General features: G+C 36.1%; 1 protein-coding gene across 1 annotated transcript; it reads left to right on the top strand.

Moving 5' to 3' along the window:
• Window positions 1-23,992: 23,992 nt before the first annotated feature.
• Window positions 23,993-27,082, top strand: LOC145675069 (uncharacterized). The gene is made up of 3 exons (XM_081745437.1): window positions 23,993-24,208; window positions 24,915-25,801; window positions 26,278-27,082. Exons 1-3 carry the CDS (start codon window positions 23,993-23,995, stop codon window positions 27,080-27,082), a joined length of 1,908 nt encoding a protein of 635 aa, XP_081601563.1.
• The last annotated feature ends 224 nt before the right edge of the window (window positions 27,083-27,306 follow it).

The raw sequence follows: 27,306 nt of genomic DNA, 5'->3' as shown, positions 1-27,306 counted from the left end.
ATTTATTTACTATATATATATATATATATATATAACTTGAGATTGGTGTTAAATATTCATTTATTATTTGTTTATGCTGAATTTATTCATCTGTTAACTGCCGAGTGGCGTGGAATTGCGTTTGTCTTCGTAGATCCCTCTGTGGTTGGACTTAGGGTGGTGTTGACCGGTCAACATTGCTTGAGTTTTGGTATCCATGAATGTTGACCTTTTAACATCGGCTCTTGTCCCGACAGCGGATGGGAACGCTACAGACATGACAGTATTATCCAGGATAATTTTTATTAGCCCTGATATTCAAGATTTTCTCTCACACAATATATATATCGTACAATAGCACTACACTTTGCATTTCGATTAACCCATTTCTAACACGAGTTTCCTTGTAATCATTACAAACGGAGAAAACATATTTACTTCCCCTAATATTTTTTTCAGCATCATAATTCCTCACGAATAAGATCCTGTTTCTTACTTTTATTTCTCCGGAATCTTGATGTGACATATTAGACACCGACACAATATATTCATACTACGCGAAACACGTACTTAAAATAGACTCTACATAAGGCACGTTATTAAATAATACTATCGAAGTATACATAAATTATATTAGCCACTGGATAATAAACACTAAATAAGATATTATTAGCATTACGACTCTCGAAAATACTACCCTCTTTCTTTGGCCAATAACTGGCTAATAGCACTGTCTCCAGCAATAGCACATTTGTGTAATTAAAATGGTAGGAATGGCCTCGTAAAGATTTCGTTCATCAGTCGACGAGCATCAAATAAAACACACAGAGAATGATCTTATGTAGCTTCTGTTAAGTACTTTAGTATGAACTGATATTTTCACGGATTAAATGTCGCAGAGCACTGAGCGAATATGTTTTGCAAACAATTAAACTGGAAAAGAAAGTGCACATAATAAGTGTGCATATACCTGAAAGAATTTTCAGTGTCACGTTTTCAATGTTATCAAACATTGATAAAGTAGATTTGGCACGAGAGATTGAATGCGAAAATAGATTCTCTAATATCTAAGACATGGATCAACGCACCTTACTTCTATTGTACAAATCTATCCTTAGATTCGCCAAGTATTATTCTCAATTTCATAAAGACCTGAAGACGTTTTAGATTTAAGCCAAAAGCGAAACTGAGTTTTACAATTTAGGTTTCACGTTTTAGCGAAAGATGTTTTGCATGAATAAAGGTATTCACAGAGATGACTCTACAAAGGTATTGTCAACTCAACTTTCTCTATGTAGTAAGAATGGCATATGTGATTTAGCTAAGCGTCTAATAAGTAAACATAAGAATGAACATTACGACTTGTCTACCAAATGAACCTAAAATTAAAAAATTAATTTTTAAGGTTACTAATAACTGCAGCTTTTCGCAATTTCTGAAAATCACTTCCCACGCAGGATACCTCAAGTCTTAACACTTAGAACAATTTGCTGAAGTAATTAACTAAACTAAATTACAGGCCTAATCTCATCAGTTAGTTATGTGGATGAGAACAAATCTTTGGTACTTTTTTTACCTACTGGCAAATAGGAAAAACCCACCAACTCTTCACCACTGTAAGATAAAGAGAATTCCCTGATTCCTCAACAGAACTACGGTGTATCCCACACCGGTCGTTTGAAGATTTCATCGTTCCTATGTTACCATTTTATGTGAGACAAAGTATGGAAACACGCTGCTATGATCAGCCCTAATTGTATTGATATAACTTTTGTCAAGCTCCCAGACTGTAAGCTGTCTTAGGTGTTCCTAAAACTTATTTTCTGCTAGGCTATAAACCCAAATATTGTAAACATTTTAAAAATTTCCACATTTGTCTGTGGAGCTTTCACTAGCTGATAATTTACTGCAAAAGCAAGGTTTCATAGCAAAGCGTCAGTTATCGAACGAAACAGCACAAACGAAATAAAAATACTCTCAACCAATATATAAATATATATTTCAAAACAAAGAAAATCTCAATTTCCGTATCACTCACCTTATATTTTATATCTCCGAGAATTATATCCCCAATTTCTATTTTTTAATTTTATCTACACTTCCAGGCTTTTTATATCAATCTGCAGTAAACTATTAGATTCCGAAGATCATGGCAGTAACCTTGGTGTTGTATATGAGCCTCCTTCCCCCGAGTAATCTTAGTGATCCTTTTCCTTCCACGAACGACTTGATGGTAATTGTTTTCATACGTCTTATAAAACAAATGCTGTGACCTAAAATTTTTCGTCGGAATTAAAATGCACAGGAATTAAGGTAAGAAATATAATGTTATAAATTAACATATCATGTTAACAGATTTGACTTCATTTATACCAGGATTAGAACTTTATTTACAAGTGGTAGTTTATCTCGATAATATTTCGGGTGTCAAAAAAATCAACGCGCAAGAATAGATCAGAAGTCCTTCCTCTCATCAAAATACGGGAAGAAATATATGAACCTATCGTCAAAAGTCCATAGTTTCGGAGCTATAGGCTGCCGAGAACTTGGAAAAATGAACTTTTTAGGGCACATAACTCTCGGACTATTATGAGACAATCGTAGTCGAGTGACCACTTACCAAACAGTATGCGCCCTATTCATATAACCTGCAGCACTTGCGCAACGAATTGTATTGAGGAAGTTGGAGTACGAGGAGATACTTTTAGTACTTATTAAGCACTAATGGCAATATTCATGTGAATGCCATTTAAAAATCATTACATTTTACTATTAGTAATCGAAAATTACTAATTTTGTTTTTTCCTTTCATGTAGCAACAAATATTTTTAGAAGTTATGCAACCACACAAACATGTTCTAACTCCAAAAAGAAGTCAAGAAATACCTCAAGTTCCTCTGTGCAATTCGTAGCGCCTTTACCGGATGATTCTGAAACATGGATATTTGAATTGAGTGGATACTAGTTCCTAATGATGTCTTCACCTGACTACGATATGTTCCAATAGTAGTGGGCTATGAACCCTTAAACTTCAGTTTCTCACGTTTCGGCATCCAATAGCACCGAAACTATTTACGTTTGGCCAGAAATTCATATAAATATTTTTTTTTCTAATTTTGATATGAGAATCACCTCTCGAAGTTTATCGGTTGGTCTTTTTGATACCTGATATATGTATACACAATTTACTTTCCATCTCGTGTGACTAATGTAATATTTACATTATTAACAGTTTGGTAACATTTAAGACAACACAACATACCAACCTAACACAACATATAACCTACACAGAAATAATCTACAACTACAATAATGAAAATAGGAAACTAAAAGACTTCGCAATAAGGGAGCATAAAGCTTTGAATACAAGATACAAGCAATGTTACAGATTGAGGAAAACAGCCCGTATCAAACTAGAACAGAAGATTTACTATATTACCGCCTCCAATGTTGTGCCTTACTCAGACACCTCTGGTTGAGAGTCATCATGTTGAGCGACAATGCCCTTATTGTTGGATGGACTACTTGTTCTTGTCCTAAGAAAAAAAATATTATGTCATTAAGCTTAATATTGACAGAAATAAATAAATATTTATTCAATTACAAAAGAGCAACAAGGAATGGACTGGAGCTTCGACCGCTATTTAGGCTAGCGTTCACTTAGGGGAAGTTGCTCTACCAAGGGACACATTTTATATTTTTCAGTGCATAGATGAGTGAATTTGTGCGAAGCTAGAGGAAATGCGTGCTTTTGTTAACTACATGTTTCGTTTTTATACCACCTAATTTTGAAGCATATTGTAGCCATGAGAAAATTTTCAGACCGAGTTTCTTCCACCAGGTCATTTTGTCCCTTGGTGCGTACCCACTACGTACTAGGAGACAGAGATTGTTGTACCTAGGGACAATATCAAATCTAATAATAAACAGTACTCTTGAACCACTAACCAATTTATTACAAAATGGACTAAAAGATTAAACAGCTTATAGTGAACTACGCAACTAATCGTTGCATTAAACACCTGTATCTGCAATATTATTTTAAAATACAATACCCATATATAGTTTTCAATGGAATACGTTCAACTTTAGGAAAGTTGTGGATATTACTCTAACGTAGTCTATTTTTAAAATATAATCTTTCATATTATCAAATTGTTAAGGAAAAGGAAAAGTAGTTAAGAGTCAGACTTCATTAGAGTTTAGTAATTTGCATAAAATGCATTCTCCATCTCAAAATATATTAAATAGAACGGTAAGGCATGTCATAGTCCACATGAGTCTATTTATGAATGAGCTGCGGCGTGCTTTACCACCCAGTTTCTATATGAAGTAAAAACCGAACACTGACAAACTAAGCAAGTTGATAATTAGCAAAATTTACAGGAAATTTTAGGTGGTTTGAGCACCGTTTTGTTTCACTAATGTGCATTGGCTCCGGAAGCTTCAATACGATATCTTCCAATGCAATGGAAAATAAATAATCGTTTTCCTCAATTATAAATGTATCCGTTTTCGTCATCTTCTCCAAATATTTAACGTCATATTCATCACCCATATTTCGTTCAATCCTTGCCACAAAATAGTTCTTACATTTTTTCCTACAATTTTCACTTACGACCGACCGGGTTGGGTTTCCAATGTTCGGGCTGGTAATTTTATATCTAGAAGGGGGTCTTAGTGGTTAGAAGGAACAAGTACTTCACCCTGCAGGTGGTAATGGTTAGAGTAAAAATCATGCAAGCCTCCTAATTAAATCACAAACCAAAGTAAACTCATGCTGAGGTTGCGCTCGCGCGTACCCACCATCTTTGGCATACCAATCTTTAGGTTTGCAGAGTGTATCAAAAACATCTGTACATAATAGTAAGAATTCCTGTAGTGATTCGTGCAAGAGACGCTGAAAAGATAACTGAAAACAAAACAAATACATAAGATAAATTTTATTTTATCGAAAGTAATTCACATATTGTATTTACTTACGTGCACCCTTTTTAATATATTTCTATTGATAATCTTATAGCCCATTTTGATATGTAGTAAAAAATATTTAAAAATGACGAAGGATTAATTGAAAATAATATAATATATTATTGCCGGCTTATTTTAAGATTGATGATACACGACCACTTAGCACACGTTGGTTCACAGAAGACAGCACTGCACTATACTTCAATCACAGGGGATTCAGGGGGGGACTTGGAGTAATTCCGTGTAGAAGAATTCCTTGCAGCTTTGTCTTCTAAATCCGGCAGTAACGCATTCATGCCTCAATCTGGATTATATTATCTCACGCTCCCACAGAGCAATGAAATATTTTCAAAACGTTTTTAAAACGTGCCATCATTTGCCTTCAGAAAATGTATCCTACTTCCCTTAAGGAAATATATTCCATACGTTGTTGAAAACATTTTCCAATTAATACTGAAAATATTCTCGTAACATACTCAAAAACGTTTTAGAAATATTTTATATGCCGTTAGAAAAGTTTTCCAAAGAATGTTTTCCGTACGATTTCCAAACATTACTGAAAATGTATTTGAAACATTTTATACAATGTTAACGGAATGGTTATTAAAATGTTTCGCATGGAACATTTTAAAATTATTTACTAATAACACAGAAAATAATTTCTCAAGAATGAAGAAAATTGTTTTCTAAATATTTTTTAAATGTATTGCGTACATTAGTTGAAATATTTTCTGAAGATTTCTAATTCATTTTTAACAAGGATTAATGATCTGTAAAATAATAATTTTAAAATGTTTTCCATACATAACAAAAAAAATATTTCCTGTATCTTACAGAAAATATTTAGTGAATATTTCCTGTATATCACAGAAAATATTTAGAGAATATTTTCTGTATATGACAAAATATTTAGAGAATATTTTCTGTACATGACAGAAAATATTTTCTGTACATGATAGAAAATATTCAGAGAATATAGGGTAGACATATCAAAAACATTTTCAAATTAATTTCTTTGGTGTTCTGTAACAGTAGAAAATGTTTAGAAAATACTAAACTAGTTTCAGATATAATTTGTGATAACAAAGAAAATATTTACGAATCATTTTTCAAATAGCAATTGATATGTTTTTGATTTGTTGTTGTATGTAGTTTGAGAACTTACTTAAAATATTTTTCTAACATTTTCTAGTTTTCAGAGAAAAATATTTTAAATTATTTCTGAATTATTTTCGTCATTACCACAATAACACCTACAGTTTGAAATACATTTCTTTCTTCGAAACTGAAGGAAATGCATATGAACAGTTTTCCAACTCTTGTGAGTTAAAATATCTGGATTTCATTTATACAAATTCATGGGGTGGTAGAAGTTTGTGTATGCTGGAACCGGTTTAGAATACACGGAAACTTCTAGCATCACATAAATTTGTGGAAATAAATTCTAGTATTTTAACTTACAGGTTGAAGAAAGAAATGTATTTCAAAATGTACGTGTTATCGTGGTAATGACGAAAAATATTCAGAATTTAAAATATTCCTCTGCGAAAACAAGGAAATGTTAGAAAAAATATTTTAAGTACGTTCTGAAACTACATACAATAATAAATCAAAAACATATAAATTGCTATTTGAAAAATGAATCGTAAATATTTTCTTTCTTAGCACAAATTCATATCTGAAACTAGTTTAATATTTTCTTAAAAGTTTCTACTGCTACTAAACACCAAGAAAACTAATTTGAAAATATTTTTGATGTGTCTACCTTATATTATCCGAATATTCTGTCATGTACCCGGGATCCCTTAATATTACAAGGCGAGAAGACAGGGAACACTGTACAGTAAAAGTGGAGAAAAACTAAATCATCTTGAACAGAACACATTCTATATCTATGACAATATTCATTGAAAAATATGGAGGAACAATAACAATCGGAACAAATTACATGCATTTTGAGAAAAGTATTTATAATGGAACTCCTAAAAAATACATTAGTACAATTTCTTACAGAAGTATTAAAATATACGAAACTTACAAACACGTGTATATAATGAGCTTTTCTTTTAAGGAGTCATTATAAAACGTGATCATACCACCATGAGACCATTTTATTACACCATGTCTCTCAACATAAGGACAACGTGGACCACTCAGATGTTCACAGGTGGGATGTCGTCATTGTTCTCTTCGTTGTGTTTTACACAACACTAAAATAGCTATTGTAGTGCGTAAAATAAATAACTGAGCACAAGAAAGACACTCCGGGTGTCAACATGTGAGTGGTTCATGTAGTTCTTGTGGCGGGTTCACCGGTGTTAGATATATATATGATAAATGGAGAAAGTAACTGATTTTATATCATGTAAATATTCAATGTGATATACAATCGATTATTCCCTTGAGTTATCGTATATAATAAGAGAAACTAAACCGTTTATTCTTAAAGTTATCTAAATTCCAACATCCTACATTACTTAGATTGCGTAACAAATCGAAAGCCAAATAAAGGAACGAAGGTTTAAAAGACAACACATAAAATAACATCCTGTACATTTATTGAGAATAATTTCTTAATTTTACATCAAGTATGAATTTGTTGTACACAATACTGAAAACTACATACTTAATGTGAATACATAAACAAAAAGTCTATAATAATTTAAGTCTAGTAATTGCATACCGTATATTAAAATAGTTTGAAATGTATATACATCTCATTAGTGTAATATTAACTAGTGTTATATAACATTTTTATAAAGCACTTACTTTGTAAGAACAGAGTTGCAGCTTATACCCATTTTGTCTTGTCCCTACATCCTAGCATTGTAGTTCAGAAGATTTCAGTACCAATCACCGAAAACCAAGCACCAGAATCATGCGTTTACTTACGTTTCCCTCTCCTTCAACACACACCCACAATATAAGTTAAATTATTTCTTGGAAAGTTCTCTGCTACCTTCTTCTAAGAATATATTTAACGGTACGAAGTAGGTATATTAACATTACTTTAGCATTTTAAGTGTGATTTAACTGCCATAAATTAAAATTGAGGACAATATTCATGCAAATTAGCTTAAATGGGTACCATATACATTACACTAAAAAAAACTATGCCAATAAAAAAATCACAGTCAATAAGAATTAGATCTTCAGTCTAGATTTTTAAATTGCTGCTATGTTAATGCTATGAATTCTGTGCTGCCCACACCAAATGTCTTTATGCCAAATGTTTTTGGTCGAAGCTATGAGTAAACTGCAGGCTAATGATCGGATGATGATGATAGCATGCAGGCTGATGATAGTTCATCACTTATAGGAAGACAGTTCGAAGTACTAGGTGGGACAGAACACTCTTCTTTTTCCTGGGATTCATCCACACTTACGGTCAAATTTAGTACCGTCTATGTAGTATCTATGTGCGGTATACCTGGAAATCATCTCGGTTGATAGCCTCCACAGTGGATTCCTAAAATAAATCAATTGTTTTAGAATTATAATTTGCAGCATGTGTGACAAAATTTAAAAACGAAATACATCTCAGAATCAAGGCTAAGTCAAACGAAGCGATATATGGGTATTTTTTTTATCTTACTACAGGCTATCCAAAACACTAAAACATTGTTTTCTATACTTTTGGAAGTTGTATACTAAATATCTTAGTAGCTGTCAATCAAATTTGGAACGCTGAATAAGTTGTAGTGTAGATATACAATTGAAGCTATGACCCAAACATAAAATAATGATATTACAAATAAATAAAATTATCTTAGGATGGGAATGGAAGCTGTAGACGCATGAGTATTACTGAGTGAAGGAAGGAAAGTACCAGCGTTATGGCACCTTCAGCTGGGTTACGAGTTTGACACAGTTCATAAACAGAAATCGTTCGGTGGTTTATATTTCCTGCTTCGACTTAAAAGATAAAGAAAATTTGCTCGCTTTAAAAGAGTTAAAAGGTAAAAACTTTAAAAAGGTTTAATTTATTGTATTTTTGTTAATGTAAATAAATGATGTAGACAACTGACACAGAGCTTGCCCGCTGGACCTTGGCGCCCTAATCCAACTGCCATTTATATGCCTGCCATAAAGTAATAAAGATATAAACTTTTTTTAAAAAGTGCAGATTAAAGGTAGCTTAATATTTACATTTTTTAACGATACCTATAAATTAATAAGGTAGAAGTATATGTGGTCCTTCTCACTATGCTTGCTTATATGCCTTATATATATATATCTTAAAGCCTAGTCATTAATAATACCAGCCCTCTGCTCCTATACCACCCTGTGATACCGGAGCAGGACGTTTGGACGCAAAGCCATATACCTAAATAGGTTAATCTACTTAAATAGGTTATAATGTATTTCATAACCAGAGATGATTACGTACTAAAAGCCTTAAAAATAGGCACTAATATCACAAAAACCCTTAAAAAATAACTGCACAAACTAAAAACAAGAAGTTCAGAAAGGTGAAATTTGATCCAAATTTTCTTTAAAATGCCAACTTCAAAACTCTTAAGTTTTTGTTATGTTATAATATGTCCTATGGTAAACAGTCACTGAAAGTCTCAGTTGCAACAAATGCTTAATTTAGTTCTGAAAAATGTTTGTGATGCAGAAAGAAAACATATGGGTCTAATTATTTTGTTTTTAGAATGATATATCCTAATTTCAGGAAAATCGGAGACAATGACCTGCAGAATTTCTTTTTCAGCATAAATCTATCATGAGCTAAAATAAAACTTGCTGTAGGCATCCTATAACACCCCAAAGTAAACTTCTGCGAAGTTACCTTTATAATATCTCTAACATAAAGGATATTCATAACTTCATAGCAACTCATAACATTGCATTACTGCTTATTACTATGTATTTGCAACAGAGATACTTGGAAAGGAAACAACACTGAAACCAGAAGTAAACAGTGAAATCTAATATACGTATTGAAAAAGTTATTTTGTCTTGTTACAATTACCATGACATTATCATTCCATGACGGAATTATGGGCCAAGTCGCTCCTCGTGGCCGAGTGGGCTAGCGCTATATGCTAGTAATGAGAATCTCTTTTCTCATATGGCCTCGCTCCTGAAAGGGACGCTAAACTAAAAATCAATTATGGGGCAAATCCAGCATTATTCTACAATTTCAAAAGTTTCAAAATTCTGTACGGCGAATTCTTTCATCTGCCTGAATATATTTTTTTCTTTTGAGTTGATTTTGAGATTAACGTCCCGTTCAGCAGCGAGGCTATATGAGACGTAGACCTACTGATTAACGTGGAATCCGAACCACATGAGCTCCCGCCGGGAATTCTCTTCTTTTCTTGGGCGGATCTTTTCTCGAAGCATTGCCTCGTACACTAAGTCCTGCTTTTTTTGTCCGAAATGCATCAATAAAGCGCCAAATCGACCAATATCGTTCCTTTACGTTAGATATACTATAAAGAAATGGAGTTATTTTATTTTGGGGTATCACAGGCTGCCTAAAGTAAATTTTATTTGGCCCATTCTTCGTATTTAAATGTATAGTTAGTGCCTATTTTTATCAAAATTTATTATTATAATGTCTCAACTTTCTATTAATACAATAGTCTCCACTATCCGGTCTAATGGGCATATCGAATAACAAAAAAGTGCCTTCCATTTCAATTCAGGTAGAGCAAGTACCATCACCATCTCAGATATTGATGAAACGTTTTTTATAGCAACTAGACATGTTTTTAAGGAACTCGTATTTTTTGTTTTGTTTTGTCGAAAAAACTTTTCCCGCCAAGTAATAGGTCATCAAAGATGGGGAGTACAATTTATGAATTTTAGAAAAAATGGAAATGCTCAATTTCGGAGCACCACCATTCAGCTATGGAGACAGATAGAGTTATAATTCTTGTTGTGGTATGTACATAAGGATATAAGTAAATATATTTTATTATAGTTTGGTTTGCGTATTTGTATCTTTCTGTATATAAGTTAACAAATGAAATCCAGTTTATCTGAAAAGTCGAGGTTTGCGATTTTTTCGAGCACTTCCGATTCGAATTTTAAAATTCTGTTTTCACGGTTAGTGAGACCTAGTTACCCGCTTTCCGAAAAAGAAATTGCATCGCTTCTGTGTGCAACCGTTTTGTCGCAAAAAATTTGAGAAATCGTCAAATTTTTAAAAATTGCCAATTTTGGGTGCCATTTTCTCGAAAACACCATAATTTAAAATTCTGAAATTTTGTCAATGGTTCAACTTTACATGAATAACAAACACACCAAATAGGATTCTCGACCATTGCTTCATGAATTAACTATAGCCTTTTGAAGTTAGCGAAGATTCGTTAACTTTGATATCACAGTTGGCAGCATTGAAAACAATAAAAGTGCAACAATTTAATGATGCTTTTGGTTCACATTCATTAAATAAAGAATAAAAAGTTTTCCTGGCTGCTTTTTATTACTTTGATCAAAATGACTTTTTGAAATGATAAAATGAGCCTCCAACTACTCCATCTTCTTAAATCGATCTAATCTGATATGGAAATTACGATTATGAAACACACATTTTAAGTTTATTCTAAACGGCCATCCAATAGATCCTGATGATCTACAAACAACCTGAACTATTACCTCAATGATGAACTGGAATGCTCCAGACAAAATTCTGATAAGTGCGATGTCATTACAGTGATCGAAAATGGACAAAAAGTTAAAAAATCGAAAGATTTTCTTACGCGTACTATCAAAGAAATTTACGGACTGTTTAAACCGATCAATTCCAGCATAAGAAAGGTTCACTCGAAATTTTATAGTATTCGATCAAAATGGGTCAGTCCGCAACCTGCGAGGGAGGTGTTTGTGTGTTGTGCAAATTTTAAGTTAGCTGCTACTGCGTTGCAACAAATCAAAGGAGCAGCCTGTATTGAAGCTGTCATGAGTGACCTATTTCCATTAGTAGTATGATTCGTATAAACTGACAGCTGTCTTCTTCAATAATGTGGTGATTGTCATGGAGCGGAAGGAGTAAGTGTGGAGTCTTTAATTATTGATCCTGATGAAAATGAAAATATTACATATGCCATATGGAAAAATAATGATCTTGTTAAAAAAAACTGTGACACTCTGTTGCTGGTTAAAACTAAGAATTTTAAATCATGAATACATCGAGAAAGTCCAAAGAGAATTAATTGCTACTAAAAAGCGTCGTGTAAAATTTCAAGATACAAATTCTATTTTACTGCATGTGGACTTCGTTGAAAACTGGACTGTTATTCTGCTAAGTGAAATTCAGAGCGATCACTGAAAAACGATCAAATCTCCATCGTTACGGCAGTGGTATATTATTATGAAACAACTGACAGTTTTGCTGTAATAGGCGACGACAAAACACACGATTCCACTCGTACTCATACTCATGGATAAGATTCTAAAAAATACTTGAAGAAAAGCGAAAATACAGGTTTTAGAAAAAGGTTCGAATATATGCGTAAAATTTATCAAACCGTTTCAGTGATTTCTAATGATGCTGCATCCCACTTTAAAAATTGCTTTCAGATGTTCGAGACGCGGACAGGTCCGATAAAGCAGTGGCTTTTCAGTGAAACCGGCCATGGCAAGGGTCTCTGCGACGGTATTGGGGTGTGGGGGGAAAGGTATAAAGAATGTTGCAACACGGCATAACCTTAGGCAAGAACAGATTCACAATATTAAAACTGCAGAAGAATTCGTGAGTATAGTGCAAGTACAAACTCCGGGCATTATTCTCGTAATGTTGTCAAGAACCGAATTGGACAATTTTAAGAAAGAGAAAAAAAGAAGAAAAAAAAAAACAATGGGAAAGTGTGCGACCGGTAACTGGTATTCGACGAAGTCATCTTTGGTTTTTATGGCACAGTATTAAAACTGCACAATATTAAAACTGCAAAAGAATTCGTGAGTATAGTGCAAGTACAAACTCCGGGCATTATTCTCGTAATGTTGTCAAGAACCGAATTGGACAATTTTAAGAAAGAGAAAAAATGAAGAAAAAACAATGGGAAAGTGTGCGACCGGTAACTGGTATTCGACGAAGTCATCTTGGTTTTTATGGCAGTAACGGGTCACCATGGACTAACTTCGTGCTTTCCCCAAAATCGAGCTTCTGCAATTCAAAGTGTAAATTTACGAAATCTGCAAAAATGACTGCATACATGCATACATGATAACCAGTGATGGATAGGAGAAATATTATCAAAAAATCGTGAATTACATGAAGTTGAAGTGGTCTTTATGTTTCCACATAGACCTTCAACAGGGTACAGGTTTCCAAAAAGGCATAAGAGAAGTGAAAATAAGTGTTTTGTGACTATCGACAACGTGCTAAGCGTTGTGAGTGCACCAACACCTATTGGAGCATCTGCACGGTTAGATGCTATTAGCGAAGAAGACACTAAGCAAGCAAATAATTACTTCAGTGTGATAAAATCAGTGAAACTTTGATTTCGAAAACCATTTTAAATAAGTTAGTTTAAAATTTGTGTTTCGTAATCGTAATTTTTATCTCTGATTACATCGGTTTAAGAAAACGAAGGAGTAGGGGAGGTTCATTTTACCATTTCAGAGATCCATTTTGATCAAAAAAAAAAAAAAAAAAAAGCAGCCTGGAAAAATTTTTATACTTTATTTAATGAATGAAATGAAATCTTTAGTTTTACGTCCCACGATTATGCCGGTTAGGCTAAAGGAGACGGTGATGATGAGAGATGAGTGAAATGGTGGAATGAAGAAAGTGGGAGGAAACGGGAGAACCCCGAGAAAACCCACGAGCACGATTATTTAATGAATGAGAACCACAAACATCATCAAATTGTTGCACTTTCATTGTTTTCAGTGTTGCCAACTGTGATATTAAAGTTAATGAAACTTCGGTAACTTCAAAAGGCTGTAGTTAATTCATGAAACATTGGTGGAGAATGCTATTTGGTGTGTTTATTATCCATGTAAAGTTGAACCATTTGACAAAATTTCAGAATTTTAAATTATGGTGTTTTCGAAGAAATGGCGATTTTTAAAAATTTGACAATTTCTCGATTTTTTTTGCGACAAAACGGTTGCACAAAAAAGCGATACAATTTTTTTTTCGGAAAGCGAGTGGAAACAGAATTTTAAAATTCGAACCGGAATTGCTCGAAAAAATCGCAAACTTCGACTTTTCAGTTAAACTGACGTTCATTTGTTAACATATGTACAAAACTATACGCATGCGCGAACCATACTATAATAAAATATAGTTTATTTATATCCCTATGTACATACCACAATAAGAATTATAACTATCTGTCTCCATAGCTGAATGGGACTGTGAAGTTGACCACTTTCCAAGTTTTCTAAAATTCATAAATTGTACTCCCCATCTTTGATGGCCCATTACTTCGTGTAATTTTTTTTCCGACAAAACAAAATATACGGGTCATTTAAAAACATGCCTAGTTGCTATAAAAAAAATTCAACAATATCTGACATGGTGATGGTACATTTCAGGGGGGCTGAGAGAATGGTACAGTTTTTTTGGGCTGTTACGAATACAAAAAAAAAATCTCTAAAATATAAAAAAAATACTCTTTTCTTTATAATAGCACTATCTTATTCTAGATTCCTCGCTCTACTAAATGAGGATTCGAACTTATGAAAGATCAATAAAAACTGTATTCTATAACCATAGCCGCCCGCTGCAGGGAACAGTTGCTTTCCCCATGGATTTTCAAAATACATAACAAAATTTTAAATTTTCTTATTCACACACAACAGTTAGTGTAGTTAGCAGTGAATGTAAATAATTGTTTTTTACATTAAATATTAGATGGTTCTAGGTATCTGTATTCGTGACTTTCCTCGTATGTCGGTCCTTTTGCCCCCTCCCGCCTGTAATAAATCCTGTGGGAGTTACTATATCTAAATTTCCCTTTAAAATTCGCTTATATACTACATATACATCTATATAGCAACTAGTTATTAAAGATGAATATAATTATGATTACAGCAACCGAAACGATTAAATTAATCGAGAGCCGTAATTAGTAGACACTTTACTCGGTTAGTGCATTGCATACATGACAATGACAACCAGCATATCTGAGAATGTTTCATACTGTGAAGAGATAATTTACTTCGAAATATCCCATACTGCAGCTAAGTTAATATTATATAAGAATTTCGATACTCGAAAAGAAAGATCAATTGAGACGTGCTAATTATCCTGAATAACCGAGTCCTGCAAACAAGGAAGAGGGGTTAAAATAGCTAATTGTCTACAACAGCTCAAGTGCCCTGCAATAATTAAGTGCAATGAGCAATTACAAAGAAGAGACGGTTATGGTTACCGCAAAACCGTACAATTGTTATTCCTCTTGCTTAATGTAACCAGGTAAGTTGGTTAATACCTTTTGCTCTTTTTCTTGGTAACTAAAGTCCAGAAGGTATAACGTCATTGACTTCCCGCACTTGGACATGCTCGTCACTGAGGGTGTGGTAAAAGGATAGCCAATCACCAGACACAATTCACCGCACTCAGCGAGCCATGAGTAACCGAGCTGGCAACTCCGCATAAACGTCACTACATCTTTTTGCGGGATGCAAACTACGTTATACCTTCCGTATTATAGTAATCCAGGAAAAGGCAAAGTGTACTTTCATTGAAAAAAATGAAATATTTAAGTTTTACGTCCCACGCTTATGCCGGTTAGGCTAAAGGAGACGGTGATTGAGAAATGAATGAAATGGTGGAATGAAGAAAGTGGAAGGAAACGGGAGAACCCCGAGAAAACCCACGCACACGTGTTTGTCCACCACAAAGTTCACTTGGCGGGAGCAGGATTTAACCCGGGACCCCAAGCACCAGAGGTGAACTGTACTTTCACTGAGTACTGCTCGGTTACTATTTGGCTACACGATTTCTAGCGTAGTTTTAACCGAAATTCGACTACTAGCAGCTAAGTTTTCATTTAATTCTTACTTTGCACAAGATAAAAAAAGTCATATGCACCCGTGGTGTGAGTTATTCGTTAAAATTTATTAGTAATTTGTTACAATTTTAGACAATGCCTTTCTTTTAAAAACAAGACAATACTGCAAAAATTCTAAGGGGAGAAGTGACACCAGTGCTTATAGTGTAAATCTTCGTACATATACATATAAGCTCTAAGACAGCCTTTCCCAACCCGGAGTCCGCAAGCCAATCTCAGAAAGGCACACGCATACACAGTGATGAGAAATACACCATTCACACGGTGCGAGCTCGGTTCGAACCAGGGACCCCAAGCGCCGGAGATGAACGCTCTACCACTGAGCCACCGCGTCCCCCGGATTAGACTTGATGTTGAGGCGGATCGTCACTTAAAATTTCTTTTTTTGATCCTGACATTTCCAAGTTAGTGGCTGAAAGATAACACCACCCATCACATTAATGAAGCTGTGTATCTCGGTGAGTCATACTTAGTGTCAGGTTAATTTGTTGAAGCTAATACATTTTATACTCTCCCAGGAAAAAATGCGTTTTTCTATACTAGACGGGTAGGCTATTGTGGTTTTGTGTTGCTTACGTACTGGATTTATTTGCAACATCTTAGTCAAGATATCCGGCCTGAGATTTGAAACCAAGGACCACCTGATTACGCGATTGGCATCATACAACTCTAACATGATTATACCACTGCAAAGAAAAACAAACACACCCATATATGCACTAACATGGGAAAAATTTTAATACTAACCGTATATTATTGCAAGGAGTCCTTCACATGCATTGTAGACTCTAAAGTAGGCCGCAGTGTGGAAAAGGTTGGGAAAGGCTGCTCTACGATATCAAGGGTTGCGGTGGCTCAGTGATATAGCGTTCACCTCTGGTGCATAGGGTCCTAGGTTCGATCCCAGCTAACGCTATATGAACTTTGTGGTGAACAAACACTGTCTGCGTGGATTTTCTCGGGGTTTTCCTTTTTCCTCCCACTGTCATTTCACCCTTTCGGTCATTTCTCATCATCGTCTCCTTTAGCCTTGCCGGAATAATCATGGGACGAAAAATTTTCACGATATCAAATAAAGAATATATCAATTAAATAAATTTCCGGTATATCACATTACAATTGTTAGCGTATATAGGGAGCAAATTTTTACTTTGATTCGGACAGTGACTGCAACCAATTCACCTGACCCGGGGGAATGCGGCGTAGGATCGACACTGCGTAGCGTCGAAACTGCGTACGATCGAAAAATTCAGCTCAAAACCTGTTTCGATCCTACGCAGTTTCGATCGTACGCAGTTTCGACGCTACGCAGTTTCGACCGTACGCAGTTTCGATCGTACGCAGTTGCCCTGAAATAATTTAAGTTTTAATTATGCGCTCAAAAAATATATTTTTTTTCTCTCTTTAATTTCTTTAACCTGTGCAGCTATAAATTAGGGTTATATTCATGGACTCCACACGACCTAAACTGTGTAGGATCGAAACTGCGTACGGTCGAAACTGCGTAGCGTCGAAACTGCGTAGGATCGAAACTGCGTACGGTCGAAACTGCGTAGCGTCGAAACTGCGTAGGATCGAAACTGCGTAGGATCGAAACTGCGTACGATCGAAACTGCGTACAGTCGAAACTGCGTAGGATCCACACTGCAGGTAGGATGGACAAGTTACAGGCGTATGGATTGAGAATCAATTATGATTTGTAATGATGACTATGTCAGAAGTGTAATACTAACTTTGAACAGCTTCGACGGAATATAATGTAAAATAGTTATGTAACATGAAGAATTTAAAGTAATGAAGAATATGATGTATGATGAATATTGAAGGATAAGAATAATAATAATGTTTAATGAATATTTCGATTGTAAACATATTATTCCGTAAAGGCTGTCAGAAAGTTAGAGAAACAAAAGTCAGATAAAGATTCATATGCTGTTCTGTGTGTACTTGTCTGCGTAATATGAATGAAAATTTATATGATTTTATGTACAGCTTAACGACCTAATCACCAGTTATTCATATGTATGTCAACAACGTTACAATATTGTACTTCGCTTTGGAAGTTTCTCATTTGTACGCTGAACCTCAAAGCGATTTATAATTGGAACACGTACCCGTGGGGGTAGGAGCATTTCAATGTATTCCGTTACATTTCACAAAAATATTTTTAACCGTAAAAGATTCGAAATTAAACTACTATTCAAATAGAGAATAAAATTACGAAAGTTTGCAATTATTACTGGAAATCAATGCTGTCACCCATTTTGAACATTTTAAAAGAACATAGTTTCTAATGTATTGAAATTTCATTTCTTATGAATAGTTTGAAACGTTGTAAATAGTTGTAAAGAACCTGCAGAAAATTCATCAAAATCCTCCTACAATGGGGAAGCCGTGTTAGATATGGAGTTAGTGGATGCAGATGGTGGCATTGGAAAAGTCCGGGTCTCCCGAGCACAGTGGTGATATCAGAAACGGGCCCCAGCCATGGGGCTCCAGAAAAATGGGGTCCCAAAGTTTTGGGCGCGGGTTCTTTCTATACGCCTATTAAACATGGAATTGTATGTGGGTGGTGAAGTTGAAAATGTTCGGGTCGTCTGAGCACAGTGTTAACGTCAGAAATTGGGCCCTTGTCTCAAAGGTCCAAAAATGGTGTCCCGAAATTTTGATCTTGGCTTCATTCCATTTTTCTTTTAAGCATGGAGTTATTGGATACATATTGTGGTGTTGGAAAGCTCCGGGACCTGAGACTCCAGAAATGAGATCCCAAAAGTTTGGGTTCAGGTCTCTTTTATTTGAATATTTAACATGGTGTTGTACTATAGTGCTAGCGTTTGAAAGGTCGGGGTCGATTAACGAAAGCGGTAATGTCAGAAATTGGGCCCTGGCCTCGAAGCTCCAGAAAATGTGGTTCCGAAATGTTGGGCTCGAGTCCACTCTATTTCTCGTTTAAGCATGAAGTTGTTCATACAGATGGTGACGTTGGAAAGATCCGATTCCCCTCAGCCCAGTGGTGGTCAGGAACCGGGCCCCCACCATGGGGTCCCAGAAATGGAGTCCCAATGTTTTGGGCATGAGCCCCTTCTATACGCCTATTAAACATGAATTGTTGTACGAAGGTGAAAAACTTGCATCTTCCTAAAAAAAAAAAAAAAAAAAAAAACTTGTATCTTCCTTATAATTATTAGATAATAATCTCAGCTCCTAAACACGTATAAAAGATACCGAAGTTATATTTCAGCAAAACACAATTACCATAAAACATCTCTTTGCATGTGTAATGACTTAAATATATTATATTTTGCCTCCCTCCCAAATAAATAAACAAATAAATAAACGATTACAGTCGATAAGCGTAAATCTGGCAGAACCTATTTTCCGAAATCTAAAACAAATCACGCAGATTGTTTATTGCTTGTTCGAGATTGTCCACATTACATTTTCGGTCGCGATTGTCCACATCACATTTTCGGTTTTTCATTGTATGTAATTAACTATACCATAACAGAAATTCCCGCTACGAACAAATTACACGTTAGGTATACGCCTATGTGTCTCGTCTCGAGGACTTCTGGGCCGCAGTGGCTTAGTGGCAGAGGGTTCACACATGATGCGGGGCCCTGGTTCTATACCAACTTGCGCAAAGTGGGGTTTGTGGTGAACAAACACCGTGTGTGAGGGTTTTCTCGGAGTTTCCCTTTCCCACAACTCTTTCATTTCACCATTCCATTTATTCTCATCATCTGCGTCTCCTTTAGTCTACCCAGGGTGACAGTCGGACATAAAACTTAAAGATTGCATTTTCATTTTCACATTTGGAGACCCTGTATCTGTGTTCCTTGAGTGCCCCAATGCTAAATAATAATGGGTTGGAAGGCCCATGAAGTTTAGTACCTGGTACACCCATTATCTCAACTTGTCCAAAAAGTTAAGGGCTCACGTTAAGTTAACGCCCCAAAACTTTGGTTTTCACACCTTATTAACTATATTGGCCCAAAAGATGAAATTTGTTAGCCCATCGATCTTTATCGCGACTAGCCCAGAAAGTTGGGAGGTTCTGGTGAAGTTAGCCCCCAAATTTTCGGCGCCTATATCACATTAACTATGGGAGAACGAAAGCTGAAATTTGGTAGCTCATCCAGCCCGTAGACAGTACTATGTAGGCCATTCATTCTCTGGACCAGCCCAGAAACTTGGAAGGGGGGGGGGCGCTCACGTTAAATTAGAGCCCGAAATCTTTGGCGCGCATATCTCATTAACCCTTTCGGGACAAAATCGATTTTGGGGTTTTTGGTAGACTTTCAGTTAATGATTTATTGCCCAAACACTGTTAGCCCGATTGATATCGTTTACGTCTTGTATTTTAGAAGAGGGACATGGCTATTTTTTGGTGTAAGTTAGATTGCAGTGTTGCTAACGGGAGGGATTATTGAAAAAATGTAAGAGTGATTTTTTTTTAAAAAATTCCCTAGCCGAATTTCATGATTTTTTCTAGCTGGCAACACCGAAGCCATATGGGTTCAAGTCACCTAAAAAGAATTTTCTGGTATGTTGACAAGGTACAGTAAAAACCTGAAGTCGCTGGCTGCCATACAAAGAGAGAAAGAAAAAACCCTCTCATAATACACATTAAATTTTGGCACTTCTTACGCGTCAGAAGCAAAAATCAGCATACATGGTGGCTCACCGGCTTCCCTAATTATCCAATCGTGCTCCTCTATGGTGCGTTTTGTAGGCCAAGAATGATTCCAGACAGTTGTACGTTGGTTTGAATATAGCCAAGGACACTGAAATAATAGGGGGGAAAGGATAAATTTCCCAAATTTTTCACAAACAATTACAATTAACATTTTCTGTAGCTGGCAACATTGCTACCAGTCAGAAGCAAACAATTTTAAAGTAATCTTTGGCCCACCAATAATATATTCAGCTAGTATCATGATGATATCTCTCAAATTAAGCATGTAATTTTAAAAAATATATCATTTTTCCTAGAAAGTCACTATTATCATTAAAATTATGTAATATGGTATACTGTAAGACCGGAATTGTAGTGTCCCCAATTATCCAAGTGAAACTTTTTATAGTGCGTTGTGTAAGTCAAGGATGAGGCTTCCAGAATCTGGTATGTTCGTTCCAATGTAGCCAATATAAGAGAAGGAAATAAGAGGCAAATTTTAGAAGGGAAAAAAGGGAATTTTTTACCAAAAAAGTCTGGAAATAAATAGTTCTATGGCTGGAAATACTGCTAAGAGACAGATGCAACTATCATAAAATAAACCTTAGCCCACCACTAATATATCCTGAAAGTATCATGTCGATATTGAATAAACGAAGCTAGTAATTAAAAATTAATAGATTATGGTAAATATAAAAGTGAAAAAAATCAAGAATTAGAACCTTAATACGAAAATGAAATGAAATGAAATCTTTGAGTTTCACGTCCTACGGTTATGCCGGTTAGGCTAAAGTAGACGCTGATGATGAGAAATGAATGAAATGTGGAATGAAAAAAGTGGAAGGAAACGGGAGAGCCCCGATAAAACCCACGCACACGATGTTTAGAACTTAAATACGAATTTATGGTGCGCCTTCTAATTACGCAATTGCAACGATCTGTGCCCAAGTTTGTTCAGTAAGGACCGATGTTTGACTGACGTAGTACACTTGCGCTCGGACGTATAGGTACGGAATTATAAACATAAACTTCGAAAATTGACAAATCTGAAAATAATTTATCTTCGCATTGAATTTGGACCCCTCCTCCGAACTAAATTCATGCGTAGGGTACGTACCACTATACTACGATTTTTAATTTCAGTAAAAATCCTTTTTTTTTCTTGCCCCCAGGATAACTATATACTCTGCCAGTTAATATTTTCTAAACATTTGGAGTGATGTATCGTCATATGTATAGATTAACCTCTTGCACACAGAGAATGTTTCTTTTCCAAGATTTAAATAAAACTGAAATGTTTTCCATTTCCATACAGAATTCAATTCACCTAAGATGTCCAAAGTTTGTGCGCTCACCTGCTCAGACAATTCCTTCCTCCACCAACGGTTGTGCTCGATGTGGCGGCCACGAGCCTGGACTATCGCCCTGCAACGCAATTGCCACTGAAGCATTGCGCGTAGAAGGTGTGTGAGGGAAATTGTAGACCACACCGCTTGACAAGCTTTCCAAAGCCCTCTATGGTATGGGACGCCTTTGTGTGAGTCCTTGTTTCAGAAGGCCAAAGGCGCAGAAATCCATTGGCTACGCATCTGGTGACTCCACAAGTTTGAACGAGAAGGGTATAACAGACACATCAGTCTCCGTGGCCATACACCAATAATACGCGACAGAACTGCGCACATTATGACTGGATGCTTTGACCATGTGGATCCACACCTTCCGGGTGTCCCTGCCATACAACTGTGGGATGTGCGTTCTGTATAAGGGTTCCATGATGTTCGTTTGAAAGTAGTCTGCATTTACCTTGCCCTCGAAATTCACACGATGCATTGGCAACTTCCCACTGGCGCAGAAACCTGCCACCATCATGAAGCAATTCGAAAACTTCTCGCGACATTCACGGACGGACTCGCCGCGGCTCTTCGCATCATGTGGTGAATAAAAAATGGCCCTGGGCTTATTGGTGTTATCAAGGTAGATCCAGGCTTCATCCAGAGTGACAACCCACTACCATTTGTCATCTGAGAGGTACTGTTCATACAACTTTCTTGAATCTCTCTTGAATGTACCTTGGTGATAACTTATGGCCCATCGCCTTATGTGTTTTTTTTTATTTGCAAATTGTCCTTTGTGAATCAACACATTGTGCTCTGAGACTTCCTGCATGAGATGGCACGTTTGCTTTGGGTGGGTGGGTTCTTCTTCACAACTGCTGCCCTGATGTTTCTCACAACGCGTGGTTTCCTGGCTGGACTCCTTTCTTCTTCACTCTCACGACTTGATCTTGACATTTAGGGCCGGTGCTTTTACAGCGCTATTACCCTTCCTACTGCACGCTTGATGATGTTGTTGCTGCTTGCCGCACACATGTTCACAATCACTGACTCATTGCATTTTGCATCGGGAAGTGCACATATGTGACCTTCGCAATAAGGTGTCACTTTAACAGAAATACTAGCTGCTCACCACAACAACTTCCACAGCAGTGTACGTGACTCACTACTGGATTTACGGGCTACTGACTTCTGGTTCCTTCTCCTACGCTGTGCTCGTTATCAGCTCTGTAAACCACCTTGGGTGAACTGACCTGTAGTATATGAAGGTCTCAATGGGAGGGGTTACAAACCCCCCTCTTCGGTACGCCACTGCCTAGGTATATGACATATTTAAACGGGATGTGTTGAGTAATAGAAAAGATCTTTTCGCAAACTCTCTCTAGTGCATTTTCTATTTACAAATTGTGGTTAGGTCATTATTAGGTAAGTAAATGTAGGCTCAGAAATATGTCTCCATCATGAGCAGTACCGGCGGAAGGGCCGGGCGAGCCGGGCGACCGCCCGGGGCGCCAAATTTTAGGGGAGTTTGGGGGGCGACAAAATCCTTGTTAAATTTATATCATTGTAAACGGTGAACTAAAAATTAACTTTTTCATAAATTGTGTAGCAACATTGGTTACTACCTCATGCCATAGGCCTCACTCTTCATAACAACCCCGGTTTCTTCTTGAATCTCCTATAAAGGAAATCCCTTCATCCCTTCACCTTATTTGTCTATAAAAAATTCTCCGCTGACAAAGCTAAAGACTATTGTTGAGAGTTGGGAGTTTTGAGCAACAATAACACGCTCTGACACTTACAACCGCCGCGGTGTCGACAATTGCACTCCTTGCGACAAAGCTATGTCGGCCGCTCTAACAATACACACAAACAATATTGAGTTATCGGCAACCAAAAAGAAATTAGTCCTGTTTGTACTGTCAAATGACTCGTGAAAGAAAATTATAAATCAAAAGTCATGTACTCATGTAGTGCAGGCTTCATGGTGTGCGTGTTCTTCTTTTGTCTCCTGAATTTCGACTCTTAGTAGAAGAATCGTTGCGTTAATGTGTTCTTTATCAACATGGCGGAAGCCTTCTGGAAATGTATACAGAAAAAGAAGAGCACAATTAGCGGCTGAAAATGAGAAACAGGCAGCAGCATTAAAGAAATTCTTTCGTACTCCTGAAACAGACAATAATGGAAATGAAAACGTAGAACCAGAGAATGAGGAAACCAGCAAGAAATGGACAAATATTCCAGAAGATAACTACACAGTACAGGTAAGTAGGTCTACATTACGTAACGTATTTTCGTTTTATTACCTTTAATAGAGATGAGGTGTTTACACACGTAGCGTCTTAGCAGGTTGGGGTGGGTAGGGTGGCGGCCTCTCAGATAGGCGGCGAACTTCAGGCTCAAAGAAAGTTCTTTCCCCATTGATATAAGTAGCAATAATTACATTCTATACAACACTGATGCTTGATACATGTACCAAAGTGATAAGACTTTTACTCGTTAGATGTGCATTAACCAACTTTAGCTGTATTTCAAGCATTCATCTATTAATTAAGAAGAGGGCCTCCATAGTGTAGAGGTTAAAGCGTTGGACTCATGTCTACGTGCTCCTGGGTTTATTTATTTATGTCTCACATCTATCGGAGGCTTATTGGTCATGCACCATTCTAAGTTTTGACTTTATCCCCGGATGATCTAGCTGCTTGAATATCCCCACCCCCACCCCACCCATCTTTGATGCAAGCCTACTATCTTTAAAAATTATAAACACAATTTTAAAAATTCCATTCAAGTTTTAGTCACTTATTGTTTGTTAGAAGACAATGTTTAAAATAAATTTAACATTATTTTCTACTGACTTTTTTTTTTTTTTTTTTTTTTGCGGGTGTTGGAATCACAATCAATCGATCTTGATGATCCAGGAAATTGGCCAGAACATATTACGAACAGAATGCGTCAGATACTTGTTAGACGAGGTCCAGTTCAAGTCTCCAAACGAAACGAGAGTTCCCAGTAAACAGCGAGGGTCGGCGACTTACTACAAGTAACTACAAAAGACGTCTGCACAATGAAGAAGAAGTTGCTCGTAGTTGGCTTATTTATTCAGTGACTAAGGACACAATATTTTGTTTCTGTTGCTGTCTTTTCGGTGGTACTACAATGTCACTCTCTTCTCGTGAAGGTTTTTCGGATTCGAAGCATATGTCCGGACTGTTATCAGACCATGATAGATCTTTGACTCACATGAAGGCTTTCCAATCGTGGTTTGAACTTGCAAACCGATTACAGTCAGGTAAAACAGTTGACGCTGAAAACCAAGCAATTATTCGCAATGAAACTGAGCGTTGGAAAAAGGTTTTCAAACGATTGTTGTGTATAATTCAGTTTCTTGCTTCCCAGAACTTGGCATTTCGTGGTCAAAATGACACTATTTACTCAAGAAAGAACGGCAATTTTCTCAAACTAGTTGAGTGTATTGCACAGTTTCATGTTACTATAGCTGAGCATTTGCGACGAATAACATGTAAAGAGACACATATACATTATTTGAGCAAGGACATTCACAATAAAATAATTGAACTCCTTGGGTCAAAAATAAAGGATAAAATTTTGACTGATCTAATGAAAGCGACATATTATTCCGTAATATTAGATTGTACACCAGACGTAAGTCATACAGAGCAAATGACACTAATTGTTCGTTTCGTGAAGGTAGAACTGGGTAAGGAACCATCCATTGAAGAACATTTTTTGGGATTTTTGTGCATAAATGATTCTTCAGGAGAAGGACTAACAACCACTATTTTGGAAGAATTAGAAAAACTGAAAATTCCTCTCTCAAACATGCGTGGCCAAGGGTATGATAACGGTGCCAATATGAAAGGAAAGCACTCAGGCGTTCAAAAAAGAATATTAGATCTAAATAGTCGAGCATTTTTTGTCCCTTGTAGCTCCCATTCATTGAATTTGGTTGTGAATGATTCTGCAATGTGCTGTAGTGAGGCTGTAAATTTTTTTTTGCTTTATTGCAAGAAGTATACAATTATTTTTCTAGTTCCACATATCGTTGGTCTCTTCTGCAAAAACATATATCCAATTTCACTTTGAAACCTCTTAGTGATACTAGATGGGAGAGTTGTATTGATGCTGTCAAATCGTTTCGCTACCAGTTAGGAGAAATTTACGATGCTCTTTTCGAAGCATCAAAGGACTCAAAGATAGACGTTATGGGCAAAAATAAGGCTTGTTCCCTGGCTAGGAAGCTCCTGAATTTTAAGTTCGTTTGTGTTGTGGTGTTTTGGTAAGAAGTTCTTTCTTGTGTTAATGTGGTTAGCCATGTTTTCCAACAAGAATCAGTGGACATTCAGCAAGCAGTTGATCTGCTTAAGAAAACCAAGTGTCGCCTTGAGAACATGCGAAGTGATGAAGGTTTCCAGAATATTTTGGTTGATGCCAAAGTAATTGCTGATGATCTCGACATTCAACCACAATTTGAGAATGAACCAAAACTCCGACCTAGAAAAGTCAAACGACAATTTTTGTATGAATCTGAAGACGAACCGATTAATGATCCATACAGTGCGTTTAAATGTAACTTCTATTTCTGCACATTAGACACAATTATCTGTTCCCTGAATGAAAGATTTCAACAACTGAAGCAGCACAGCGAAATATTTGGGTTTTTATATGACATCCATCCAATAACGGACAAAGAGTATTTACTAAAGTGTTGCAAGGACTTACAACTATCTTTAACAGACAAAGATCACTGTGATATTGACGTATTTCAGTTATATCAAGAGCTCTTACTTTTACCTTCATTTCTCGGTTCTGAAAGTGGGAGCAAACCGTTGCAAGTACTTACATATATTTGCAAGAACTCCCTTATTGGGTTATTTCCAAATGCAACTATTGCTCTAAGAATCTTACTAACTATTCCTGTAAGTGTAGCTTCAGCAGAAAGAAGTTCCTCCAAGTTGAAACTTATAAAGAACTACCTACGATCAACAATGACGCAAGAGCATCTTGTAGGCCTTTCTATGATGTCTATTGAATGTGATGTTCTGCGTGAGCTTGACACTGATACTTTAATTAAAGACTTTGCAGAGAAAAAGGCACGAAAAGTTAACTTAACTTAGCATTGTAAATAAGTCAAAGGACAATTTGCATTAAAACTGTATAAAGATATAAAATTATATTACTGGTTGTATTATTTGTATTACGAAATCTTTGTACGATGCTGTTGCAAAATATATTTGTATGTTCTTTTGTTCATATATGTGTTCTCTTTCGCAGTTAACAAGGTTGTTTACGTATATATGTGTAAATAAATGCTGTATCGCATCATCAATCTTAATTTTAT

The sequence above is a fragment of the Thermobia domestica genome, chromosome 18 (genome assembly GCF_964235325.1).
Source record: "Thermobia domestica chromosome 18, izTheDome1.hap1.1, whole genome shotgun sequence".
In the NCBI taxonomy this organism is placed as follows: Eukaryota; Metazoa; Arthropoda; class Insecta; order Zygentoma; family Lepismatidae; genus Thermobia; species Thermobia domestica.
Note: the sequence above shows the minus strand (reverse complement) of the source record. Positions and strands in the feature narration are given on the sequence as shown.